Below are 13,734 nucleotides of genomic sequence, written 5' to 3'. Positions count from 1 at the left end.
CACGCATCCACTGGAAAATTGTAAAATTTGTAAACAAAATTCTTGGGCAGGTAAAAAAAATATCGGCGGACGAAAAGTAAAGGGTGAGAATAGTATTTATTTAATTAATGTGAACTTGTTGCCTTTTGTATGTAATCGACTTCATTAGACTATTTTTAGTTTCTAGTTTCGACCAACTATAAACAGACAAATTTAATTCAAACTTTGTAAACGTATCAAATATCGGCAATACAATAATTTCACGAGTTCATCTTATTCAAGCGTGATTTTAGTTTTTATTTAACATATATTCTTTTTGACGCGCTTATTGTCGAGTTTTTTTATCATTGATGTGACTAGTTAGTGCATCGTATATCTTGTGATCTAAACAGTTTAATATATTATTTTCCTCAGAGCTGTTAACGGAAGTTCTCTAATCGTTATGAGGCGGTCAACGGGAGGAAGTGGTTGTATCAATTGATTTATATCACTGTTGTTGCTAGCATACAATTGCGTTAAATGGCTAATATCAATCTGTAGACTGTAGTGTTGTTTTTTTAATGTTAATAAAGTCTAATCGTAAACGTTGAATAGCACTGATTTATTTAGTTTATCTACACTATATAATATTATAAAGAGGAAAACTATATTTGATTGTTTGATAATATAGGCTATATATTCGAGTAATATAGGCTATATATTATCACGCTAAGACCAACAGGAGCGGAGCCACGTGGGTGAAACCGCGCGGCACAGCTAGTATTGAAATAAAATATGCAACCTTATTGAATTGTATATGTTCGTGGCATACTTATACCATATAAATATTTAAACAACACACAGTTCTCCTAGCCTTTTTTTCCAATGGTCAAATAAAATTCCAAACTAAATGATGTTTCACCGCACTAAAAAGTGGATGCTACCAGCCTCCTAACTATCTCTTAACACAAGAATGACGATTACCTACTATAAAATCACTATACTGCGACGTAAAAGACCGACAAACAAACTAACAAATAAACTACAAATATTACTCAATAAGAATGAGCAATCGATTGCCATAAATGAGATGATATGGATGCACTTTTTGTGTGGTGTTGCTACGTAATATATTTTAACAAAAAAGTACCCAGTATTCATCGAGAAAGTATATTAAATTAATTTATTAGACTTGACTTCGTTAAGCATTATTCTAAAGGTCAGAGAGTAATCCTTTCTAGTAAAACTGTTACAACTTTCAATATTCCCTCGTGGTCACACTTTATAATTCTCCACATAATGAAATAATGCATTATGAACGGCCGCGATTGCGATAGCATTGATTATTTTGTTACAGCAGAATGGTATCAATTTAGCTGGAATTTTACCTCGTATATTATATTAAATAACCTTAATTTATAATCACACTAGAGCTATATATAAATAATAAATGCATATTTACTTTTCCTCTTTTGCTTTTCGTTAATGAATCAAACAAAAGTACGTTTGTATTGCAAGAATTTTCTTTCAAATCATACTGTTAAAACAATATAAGTAAAATGGAAAAACACATGATACACGCACTGGTATAACTTATTTAATCTCTAAGCTCTAATATCATATTTTTGTTAATCGACTTATTTGTGAAATTGCTTCGATCTGAAATGTTAATAAAATGTTTGAATATAAAATATAAAAACTCTTCCAACTATAATTTAATATAATTATGAATAGGTTGTAAATGTAATCAATAATGTATGAAGATGATATCTTATTCTTGGTACCGGTTAAACATTAATTAGTTTCGAATTGAAAGTGACCGATTTTTGTGCATGATCTCATGACACACTTATATCTTCTAACAGGCCAGCGTCGTATTAGTTTGGAACTAAGCTAAAGTGCTTATTGGGACTTCCTCAATTGTTAAATTGGACTGTCACCCATATATGCTTTTTACGGGTGACTCACGAGAGCTCAACCTAAAACGTAATAATGTTGATGATAATTATTTTAAATTTTAGTTTACCTACTTTGCATGCTTCTGTAGAATTTACTTGAAATTAAAAACAACCCGTTTCCGTAACATGAATTTAACCAACATACAATTCCCAAAATAAAATTACTACATTTTTTGTGATATTATCAATTGAGGCAAGGCAAATGAGTAAGCTTGATATTATTTGGATAATTGTCATTTTCAATGTAAGTAATTATATTAAATTTCATTTATAGTTTCGTAATTGATTCGTCCTATCAAGGAGATAAGACACTGTTATGGCACAAGGAACAGAAATAAAATTGAAATGCCATTTTACCGGTTAGCTAAAGTTAAAAATTCATTAAATGGACCAAGGTATACTTTTTTACAACAAAATTCCTCATAGTATTAAAGAGTTTAGTAGTGCTAAATTTAAGAATTATGTAAAAAACGTCTATATTATATTATGTAAAATAGTTCAGAGAGCCTATTACAGCATTAAGGAATATATGGAAGATAAAAACCCATGGAGGGTTGTCGCGTAAAAACCACAGGACAGTTCTTTGGCATACTATGATAATATATACGTACAGTTACTTACATATTTTGTAAAATTAAATTGTAATACTGAAATGATTTAAAAGAGCAACTATGGAGTTTCTTGCCGATTCTTCTCCATAGATATACTGCTTTCCGAATCGGTGGTAAATGTTAAAAATATGTATTGACGTTTCAAAAGTGCTTCTCGAAGAAGTCTAATTGAATAAATAAATGTTTGAGTTTGAGTTTGAGTATTTAGTATAAGGCTGTTACAGAATTCTACTTATAATCAAATAAGTCCATTAAAACTTTTAGTCAAATATGTATGTTATATGACTCAAGTAACCTATTCTACTAATATAAAATAGTCCTTTTGTTCCCTAGTCCGTCGCTTGATAACAAAATAAGTAATTTATACTACAAAGTAAAATGTTAATGAATTATTGTTATGAGCAGCTAGTAATTGTTGAGTCGCACGTACGAAAAGCTTTAAAAATTCCTAAATTTTTTGTTGTTCACTTTATATGTATACTCGTATCAATTGACAAGATGTTAACAACGCCTTTATTTAATTAAGGGTAGACATGCTCAACGTAACCTTCACTTTTACTTGGTAAGTGTTAAATAAATATGTGAAGTTTAACAGTTACTTTTATGGTTTAGTTTAAATTGTCGTTCTGTCCCACATGTTTTGTTCTAGTACCCTACTTAACAAATGTGAGAAAATTATAATAATTGTGGGAAAATAGGTAAAAACATGCACATGTCTGTTTTAACGTTCCATAGGTATTTGCATACAACCAATGACAAACGTGCGGTTGCAAAATGTTTTATGATTTTGTTGCAGTCGATACCTAGTGCAAATTATCGATTAATTACACTTCGAAATATGTATAAGACAGTCATATCACAGCAACATCGCGCACAAAAATAATACGCAATACGCATGTAATTCATCAAACACTCAAGAATGATATATACAAACCTCATTCTATCAATTGATATTATGACAAATAAACTTCTCTGAATCATTCGCAGCTTGATTTCAATACTATAAAAGTAATATGTGGTACAAAGTTTTATCGTGTCTCAATATCGTGTTTAACTGATAAAGTAAACTTGATGTATTTTTAACGAGCACCTTTAATATAATTTACTGATCAAGGGCAATTCAATCTTAAGTATTGTGTGATTGTTTGTTTTATGATCCTAAATATCCTTGAGATATTGTTACTTTGATTAACTCTGTTCCAGGATGTTCTTTTTTAGTGCCCCTACTGCGTCTGCTATTTTATTCTTAATATTAATGAAGATTAGAAATAGGTTTATTTATAGTAAGCCATCACTTCGGTATTATATGCGAGGACAAACTTTTCTCGACTTTTCTTAATATGAATCGCGGTTAATAAATAAATTAAAACGAATAAAATCAGTAGCTCTAGAAATCCTTCAATCAACTTTAACTTACTTGTGTAAAGAAATAATTTTTACATGTGTATTTATTTTGTTTTAATTCTTTTTAATGTATTGCATTTCCATGAATTTATTCATACATAGTATCAATATAGACTACCATTCTACATTGATGCATATATTGTAATCTAAGGCTGCAGATTATTGTAAAATTGCTTATTATATTTTAATGTAACTTGATTAACAGAATATTATGTAGTTTTAAGATAATATTTAGTTTTTGTTTGTTCTAGAATTTTCCAGTTCATCAGAATATATTAAAATCCGTCGCGCTACATGCGCTGATCAATTAAACATGCCGCTGAAACTATGACGTATCCACTGAATGTTGAGGATATATTGGCATGAAATTGAAGTCAGGTGATTTTTCCTCAGCACAGAGTACTATAGTAATTTTTTAATTATTTGATAAAAATACAGATTAATGTATTTTTTAACAAAATATGTTATATAAAAACGATGATAAAAAGCTCCATGAATTCCATAAAGTAGGTATAATGAGCCTATTGCCAAGGCATCTGTGGATAGATGAAAAAAAATCGTTTAATTAAAGCGAAATTACTTTAATGAGTTAATCTGTAGCAACACGTGTTAATTGGCATTAGCCGGCACGTGTGCGCGCGGGTGCGAGAAGCAGGCGCGCGCGCACACCTTCCGACAAGCCGCGTGTCTCGCGTTATCAAATACCTGCTGATTTTATTAGTCATCGAGAGAAAGGATCATGCTGAGTCAACCATGGATATGTAAAAATTTGAAAAGTATCTATTAGGATTGGTGAAAACAATCAGCTGGGTCAAGTGGAAGTCAAACTGGTTATGAACATGGATAATGAAATCGGAAGTGATTTGTGATTTGTACGAAATTTGAGTATGCTGTTTAACCATAGTAACATTTTAATACCTGACTCTTAAAAACTTTTACAAATATCGCTAAATTGAGTCTCGTTGCGGCGTTCGTGCGAGTGGTCGCGTCTAGTTTTCTTTGCGGGATATTATTTTGTTTTTGCCTTTGTTTATAAACTCGGACGCGCTCGAGCGCGACGGTGCACAGCGCACGGCGCCAGCATGTCGCATGCGGACAGTAACAGTGTGTGTGCGAGTGAATATGAAGAGACGGTTTCTAGGAAAGACTTTATTGATGGTAATGATAGTGATATTTTGCGGGACGAAATTATGGAGACGGCTATAGAACTTTGTAAAAAATCTGATGATATCGAAGATGATGGTATTATGGGAGTTCGACGAGAGAGGAAAAGGGAGAGAGAAAAGGATGAAAATGAGTGGCAAGTTGTAAAAGGGAAGGAAAAAAAGCAGAGAAATACTAATAATGAGAAAATTGAAGTCTATGTATCCCACCCAGATAAAATGCCGAAGCAATTCGAACTGGCTAAGTTGTTTAAAGAGCTTAATATATCTAATGTAATAAGAATAAAATATCTGAATCCATATCGTATTCGCATTGAATTTACCGAAAATTCCCATGCTGATAAAATATTATCATCAACGTACCTACAAGAAAAGGGTTTTAAAGTACAACAGGCCATGGAAGTTAGCTATACATATGGAGTGATACGAAATGTTGAATTGAAACTAAATGATGAAGAAATAAAGAGTCGAGTACAATGTGATTACCCGGCCCAGTTAGTGTCTGTTCAAAGATGTAGGCGGAGAGAAGGAGACAATTGGGAACCTTGCGAGACCATTCGTTTATGTTTTAAAGGATCGTATAGACCCCCCTGCGTTTATGTAGACGGTTTGAGGGTAGACGTAGAAAAATACGTACACTCGGTTTCACAGTGCCGAAAATGTTGGAGACTAGGTCACACGATCAAAAGATGCCCGTCGTCGAAAGTAGTGTGCCCTAAATGCGGTGGATATCACGCCAATTGCGACACAATGGAGTTCAAATGCATTAATTGCGGTGGTAAGCATATGGCGCTTTCTAAAACTTGTCCGATGTATATTAAAGAACATAAAATACGTGACATAATGGCAGATTTTAGTTGCACTTATAGAAAAGCTCTCACGCTTTACGTTGCACCCGAAACAGCGATTGAACCCGAAAAAGAATCTGAAGATCCTCCACCTGATTTAAATTCTAATATATTTCCAACGCCGATTAAAGTTTCCGACAATACTCCTTCATATGCCGATATTGTTAAAACAAAAGTTGAAATTCACGAACAAAAACAAGAGAAAGCTGTACCTAAAAAGAGAAGAATAAAAACCAGAAATAATTTTCAAAAGAATTCGGTATTGGATTGGGATTTTTCATCATCGGCATCGGAGCAAGAGATTAAAGACGAAAAACCAAAAGATCAGCCGGCGGCATCTAGTGATAGAATTAACTTTAGCGAGTTGTTATTGAAGCTGAAAGATATAGTATTTTTGAATAAACTTAGTTGGCAAGCTAAAATAAGTAAATTGATACAAACATGCATTGAATGGATTATACTTTTGATGGTAGAGAACATATCAGATTGGCCGTTAGTTAAGAACATTGTAGATAGTGTATTTAAGTTTAGCAATGGATAAAATCTGTTATTTAAAATTAAACATTATTCAATGGAATTGTCAAAGCTTAAAACCTAAGATTGTTCTATTAGAAAGTTTGCTTACCCAAGAAAACATTCATATTGCAGTATTAAATGAAACGTGGTTGGAGCCGGATGAAGTGATTCATATTAAAGATTACAATATATTTCGTTGTGATCGAAGTGATGGTTATGGGGGGGTAGCCATTCTGACTCATAAGTCGATTAAGGCAAGCGTGAGGCCTACTTCTATTTCTAATGAAGGTATTCAAATTTTACAAGTAAGTCTTTTTAACTGTTCATTTTTGAAAAATATCGTGTCGGTGTACTGTCCTTCATCTGTAAATACTGATTTACATGATTGGATGGAATTGTTGTCACGGGAAGGAAGTAATGCACTCATTTTAGGTGATATGAATGGACATCATAGTACTTGGTCTTATAAAACTGATCGTAGAGGTAATAATATTTTTGACGCCTGCTGTGAAAAAAATCTTGTTACGTTGAATGATGGTAGACCGACTCGTTTCAGAATGGTTGATGAAATTTTGCAGCAATCGTCTCCAGATTTAGCTTTGTCGACGTCGGATATTGCAATGCATTTCACGTGGAACGTTCTCAATGAATCTTTAGGTAGTGATCATTACGTAATTAAACTCTCTTCTGGCTTTGTAAATTATTCATTTAATAATATTTATCGCAGAAATTATAAAAAAGCTAACTGGCCTATGTATAAAAATTGTCTAAAAGACTTATTTGTTGAGTTCAAATTTACAAATAGCTTACAAAATGATTACAACAATTTTGTTAAATTTATTGATATATCAGCTGATCTTCATATTCCAAATTATAAAATTAATTTAGATCCAAGCCGCAATTTTAAACCCAAACCTTACTGGAGTGCCACATTATCTAAGGCAGTGGCAGAACGCCGTTTAGCATTGGGATGTTTTCGCAGAAATCCTACTCCTCTTAATTTTGATAAGTACAAAAATGCTGTTGCAGTAAGTCAAAAGCTTATGCGCCAAGCAAAATGTGAATCCTGGCAAAAATTTTGTTCTGACTTGAGTAGTAATATAAGTTCAACTGAAATGTGGCAAAGAATGAGATGGCTTAAAGGTTTTCGTAGACCAACAACATATTATGTGGACCGAAAAGCAGCTGATACCTTATTAAAAAATCTATGTCCTGATTATGTCAGTAACTTGAAACCAGATTTTTACTCATCAAATTCACACATTGAAACCCCTTTAACGATACAGGAACTTGAAAATGCGATTAAATCTAAAGATAGTTGTCCGGGTAACGATGGAATATCCTATTCCATGGTTAAAAATCTTCCTGATAACGCGAAGGTTATATTGCTTGAACTTTTTAATCGCTTTTTTTGTGAAGGCTTTGTTCCATCACAATGGCATAATATTAATATTTTTCCTATACGAAAAGCCCAAAAGAACTCAAACTCCGAAACTACAGTAAGACCGATTTCTCTTATATCTTGCCTGTGCAAACTTTTTCACTGCATCTTGAAGAATAGGCTCGAGTGGTATCTTGAATACCATTCCATGTTTAATGATAGTGTTGTTGGTTTTAGGAGGACGAAATCTTGTTTAGATAGTCTTTCTAATTTAACCACCCAAATTCAGATAGGTTTGTCAAATGGTTCCGTAACCATTGCTTGTTTCATTGATATTGAAAATGCATACAATAACGTGGATATTACATCTCTCTTAAGAATTTTAGATGAAAATGTAAAAGCCGGAACTAAAATATGTAATTATTTATGGAACTTTTTGCAGAATAGGAGACTTCGTGTTATTAATTTTAACAATGACCTTTATAGATACACAAACATAGGGCTCGCACAGGGAGACCCGCTTTCGCCTTTATTATTTAATGTAGCAACAATAAACGTGTGTAAAGAATTACAATCTAGAACTTTAGGAATATCTCAGTATGCGGATGATTTTGTTATGTTTGTAACTAATAGTAGCATAGGTACGGCAGTTAGTGAATTACAGGCAGCTTTAAATAAGTTTTCAGTTCTTATTCAGTATTTGGGATTAACAGTATCAGTAGCTAAAAGTAAAGTGTGTCTGTTTAAGTCTGGTTATAGGAGAGATGTTGTTAAGTTAACTGTGGATGGGACTGCACTCGAAGTAGTTGATAACGTGAAATATTTAGGGGTGTGTTTTGATAGATCCTTGAGATGGTCAAAACATATCGATTATGTAAAAGAAAAGATGCTCAAGTTCACTAATATATTCAGAGCTCTTCAGGGTGCAGGGTGGGGAGTCCATCCAAAACATCTAAGACGATTGTATTTATCTCTAGTTAGGAGTAGATGTGACTATGCTAGCTTTCTCTATGATAGTGGAAGTACGTCACAGTTGTCTAAACTAGATAAGGTACAGAATATATTTTTGAGGATTATAGGAGGCTTTATAAAAAGTACGGCAATTCACGTTATGGAAAACGAACTCCATTTGAGTCCATTGTATATTCGACGTCGATATTTGGGAAGTAAGTTTTGGTTAAAGTGTAATTCATTTACAAATAATAAGACTATTGAGTTAATTAATAAATTGGCTGAAGTTGGAAGTAATCGGTATTGGAGAAACAAAAGAAGGCCGTTGTTATTATCTATTCACGAAAAATTACAGTCGGTATCGGTAATAAAGAGTGTTAAGATGGAACAGTTCCAACTTGAAACTTGGGTAAGCAATCTTGATATAAGTAATTTAATTATACCACATATAAAGAAAATAGACAAACCAAAAGCTTACTATCACCCTTTAAGTCTTAAATTTGTAAGTATTCGGTTTATAAACCAAACGTATGGGTCTTATGGAAAAATATTTACAGATGCATCGAAGACTGAGAGTGGTATTGGAGTAGCATTTTTTAATTCAAGTAATAAAGAGTGTATTAGGCTGTCTATAAATAATAAAAATATGTCCATTATGCACGCAGAATTATTAGCTATAGCTGAGGCTTTATCGTATGTCGATTCGTTAGGAGATGGAAGATATGTTATACTGACAGACTCAAGAAGTGCGCTCCAGCATGTGACTCTTTGCACCTCGGGTCGCCGGGGCCTTCCGGTAGCTTACATGATCCTTAGTTTGGTTTGTAAATTGAATACAGATAAAAGAAAGGTAGTTTTGCAGTGGATTCCTTCCCATATTGGTATTGACGGTAACGAAAAAGCGGATCAACTAGCCCAAGAGGCTTTTGAATATGGAGAACAAACTCAATTTATACCATTTTATACTGAATTGCTTAATGAAGTAAAAAAGGATTGTGTTAACTTGTGGAAAGAATATTTTGATGAAAGATCACTCTCAAAGGGAGTTTGGTATAAGACCATACAGAACACATTAGCAAGGTGCGCTTGGATTGACAATGCCAATATGGGAAGGAAAGAAGTTGTTTTAGCCTTGAGGTTACGATCTGGACACATTCCATTAAATAGATTTGCACATCTCATGAAATTGTCGGATTCCCCTAATTGCAGCCTTTGTGGTATAATTGAAGATACATATCATATTTTGATGGAATGTGTCCGGAATGAAGAAGAGAGGAAGGAATTATTTGATTGTCGGTTCAATTTAGGCTTTTGTAATAGTATCTTAGCTTGTCCGACATCAAATGAAGCAAGAAAATTAATTAAAATTGTTTCCTTAGGTTTAAGTAGACGTTAGATAATTATTATGTTTTACTGTTAGAATAATCTGTTATTTTATGTTTTGATTTTATTTTTGAGAGTGACATGATCAAGTATGATCAAACTCTCGTATTAAATAAAGATTAAAAAAAAAAAAAAAAAAAAATATCGCTAAATTAATGATTTTATTGAATTGGTAGTAAAGGATGACCTAATATTTAAATTGTAATATTATTTATTTGTTGCAATTCAACCAGACTCTTGAAAGACTGTTGAAACAATTGAGGTTGGATTTTTGTATTTCAAAGTTCATAGAACTGTACTGTACCTACCCGTCAACGTCGGTCATGGTGTACGAACATGGGTACGAGGTACGAGTAAGAAGTGAGGAAAATTTGTCGCTTCCCATGCGTGCGCACTGCGAAAGCTCCTATTGTTCTTTTGCTATGTACACAAACAATTTTAAAGTGAAAATTTCTAAACATGCTCTGGATATAGTTTAAGTTTCGAATAATTTTGCAACTTCTCTCTTAACTCAATAATTTTTATAATGCCTTCAGAAGTTTAAGAGCTTTTACGTAGCAAACGCCAAACATACAATCAATTCATTCTATGTATTAGGTACTTTACACACATTTTCATCACAAGCCATTGTATTGGTTACAGTTTACACTATAATACGTTCTTGCTACGTTATTACAACAATAGTATTATATCGATGAATGAGAAGTCTAAAATAAAGGTTCAACGAGTCACGTGACACCGTGTTTACAAACTCGAAGTAACGTGCGTCAGTGCCCACGTGTGCAACTTTTACAATCATGTTATCTGCCTTAAAACTACCGCGATTCTTTTTATTACTTCTAGTTTAGTGCGCGATTATATATACGATTTTTATTTGACTTGCTTTCAATGGCCAATATTCTGATTCTAGTAGTTTAATCTTTTCTGATTTAAACATTATAAATATTTGCCATATTTTTCAAATATAGGTAACTTATTTCAAATTATTAGCAATTTACAGAGCATTGGTTTGTAATTAGAAGCTGTCGGTTCGTTAATTATAGATTCTCATAAAACCAATCCGTTAAGTTTTCACCGTTTTAACGATTCTAAACTAACTAAGCTATGAACTTCTCTGTTAGTCTTAACAAGCAAAAATAAACAGAAACTATACGCACTGTTAATTTTGAGCTTTTTTATGAAAATTGTTTACTGGCACAGTTTCACTTTCTTGATTTTATGTCAGTTAATGATTTACAGCTTGCACATAGGTCAGTGGTAAAGAAAGTAATTGAATAATTAAAATTTTCGTTTGAGGACAAACATTCGTTAGCGATATGTAACTTAGAGATTATGAAAAAGGTTAGGTAATGAATGATGAAGGAAGACAGCAGATTGCTTTACAAAATAAACTCATAAAACAAATAACAAACATAAATTTCTTATGCTGTATTTCATGGAATAATCCGATTGAATCTATCGTGGTTCTTAATAAAACATACTTATATATTTTATGATTATTTAATTTCAGTGTAATTATACCTTCTGAATATTTGAGAAATTAGTATTTATCGCCAGCTTAAGCGTAATCTGAATGTCCTGTAATGAATCCTAATCGTTTAAATTTCGGAGCAAAGGGATTATCTGTCGTTAAACAAATAAAGAGGGCAATAAATCCTACGCCAGAATTGGGTCATGGTCGACGGGATGTAAACTGTGTTACCTGTTGATACACGCCGCATTCGACCCATTTTCGGGTCAGTTCAGGCACAGTTCAGGTGACGGTCTAAATTTTCCTTTTTTCCATTTGCGTAATTGAGACTTACTGACCCAGCTTCGGTGTACGAGAGCGAAATGTAGAGATGCATTTTGTAAATCGTTAATCACTCCACTCCGAGCTTAGAATTACAAAATACTGGAGATAAATGTAGATTTATATTGTGTTAAGGTTTTTGGGTATCAAAATTGTTTCAAAACTTTTAATCAAATTAACTGTTCTGACAGTATGCGCTTAGAAAATCATACGTCTTAACCTAATTGTTTTTATAATCTTGCTTATTTATAAATATTCTCTTTATTACTCACATCGTTGGCTAGTAACAATGTTTGCATTAGAAGACAATCCGTCGTAAGTTTCCTACGACATGGTGCCGTCGTTAACTTATCGTCCCACAGGTTAACAGGTAATGTGTTTTAAATGATACACGGAGCTAGTTGAGTCACCACAGTCACCTACCAGAACATTTTTTAGCATAATCAGGAAAGTGGCCTCTCTTTCTTGCACGAACGTTTGTTAAGGAAAGGCAGCGTTTCTTTCAACTACTTGAGTGACTCACGACCGTGGAACTAACCGCAAATTGTAAGAACTTGTTTTAATCCCGAGATATTTATTGAGATACTATTATGAAGCCTTGACTCATGATCTTAGGCCGTGATTATTGGAAATCGCGTTAAATATGCGTTAAACATTATTTGTCTCTTGTTACAATGCAGTAGAAAGCAGACTTTAGAAGAGTATTATATAACTGGATTGAAATTGATATTATTGTTGTTAAGTATTTATAGCTGTGAAAGATTTCATTTTAGTATCTGTTTACAATGTAAACTTTACGCTATTTGGTTCTTTTTAGTTATAATAACGAATGGCTTTTTAATTCGTGGTAAAAATCAGTAAATTATGCAATGCACATAAAATTTGCACTTAGGTACCTACCATAACCAGTAGGTTAAATATTGAAATAAGATTTTTTAATATTAGTCTTGTCCTGGGATTATACCCAAGACTTCTTGTCAATAATTGTCATATGAATAAAGCTACCAAGAAGGTCGATAGATCTACTGATATAAAAAAACATTCCAGTTTGTTTCCCTGGAAAATAATTCAATCAATCCTCTTCTATATAGTTACCACATGTTTTCCTTGTTACATATTTAGATATGGATGGAATACAAAAAGGTGGTATACGTTGACACACATTTCCAGAATTTCTAATGTTAAAATGTTATAAAAGTGTTAGGTATACAGTGTTAATTATTATCACATTTCCTAAAATATTCCAAAATAAAAATAACTAACCCTTTATTGAACTCCTGAATTAAAATGAGATGATAATGAGAAACAAATATCTACCAGATTGAAATAAATATATTTAAAATTTATATAACCCTTTATATCTTGATTATAGGAAAGCAGACACAGCAGCATAGCACAGACATAATAATTAAGCAATAGTACATAGTACTTCTCTAATTATCCAATAATAGTAGCTATTTCTAACAATAAATGGCGCCTAAACAACTCCAATTACACAGGAAGTCAATAACCTGAAAATGGGAGCTAGAACGCTTTGTCCATTGTGATTATAAATAAGAATTTATGGAGTATACCTCGATATACTTATGGAATATATTTTCGGTACTATTTCTACGATCAAACAGTACATTTAAATTTTTTAAAGTGTAAATAGTTAGTTAATAATAAAAGTTAGTTAATAATAAAATTGAGTGATAACTGATATGCTGTTCCAAAATAATTACGATTAAACGTAATTTTTTAAATCATGGGATTGCAGCTTCCGATTG

At 32.6% G+C, this 13,734-nt stretch overlaps 1 protein-coding gene across 1 annotated transcript; it reads left to right on the top strand.

Annotated features, from left to right (window-relative positions):
• Window positions 1-5,013: 5,013 nt before the first annotated feature.
• On the top strand, window positions 5,014-6,483 carry LOC123695660. The gene has a single exon (XM_045641566.1). It carries the CDS (start codon window positions 5,014-5,016, stop codon window positions 6,481-6,483), a length of 1,470 nt encoding a protein of 489 aa, XP_045497522.1.
• The last annotated feature ends 7,251 nt before the right edge of the window (window positions 6,484-13,734 follow it).

This window comes from Colias croceus, chromosome 11 (genome assembly GCF_905220415.1).
Source record: "Colias croceus chromosome 11, ilColCroc2.1".
Taxonomy (NCBI): domain Eukaryota; kingdom Metazoa; phylum Arthropoda; class Insecta; order Lepidoptera; family Pieridae; genus Colias; species Colias croceus.
The sequence above is the reverse complement of the archived record's forward strand: the minus strand, read 5'-3'. Positions and strand labels throughout refer to the sequence as shown.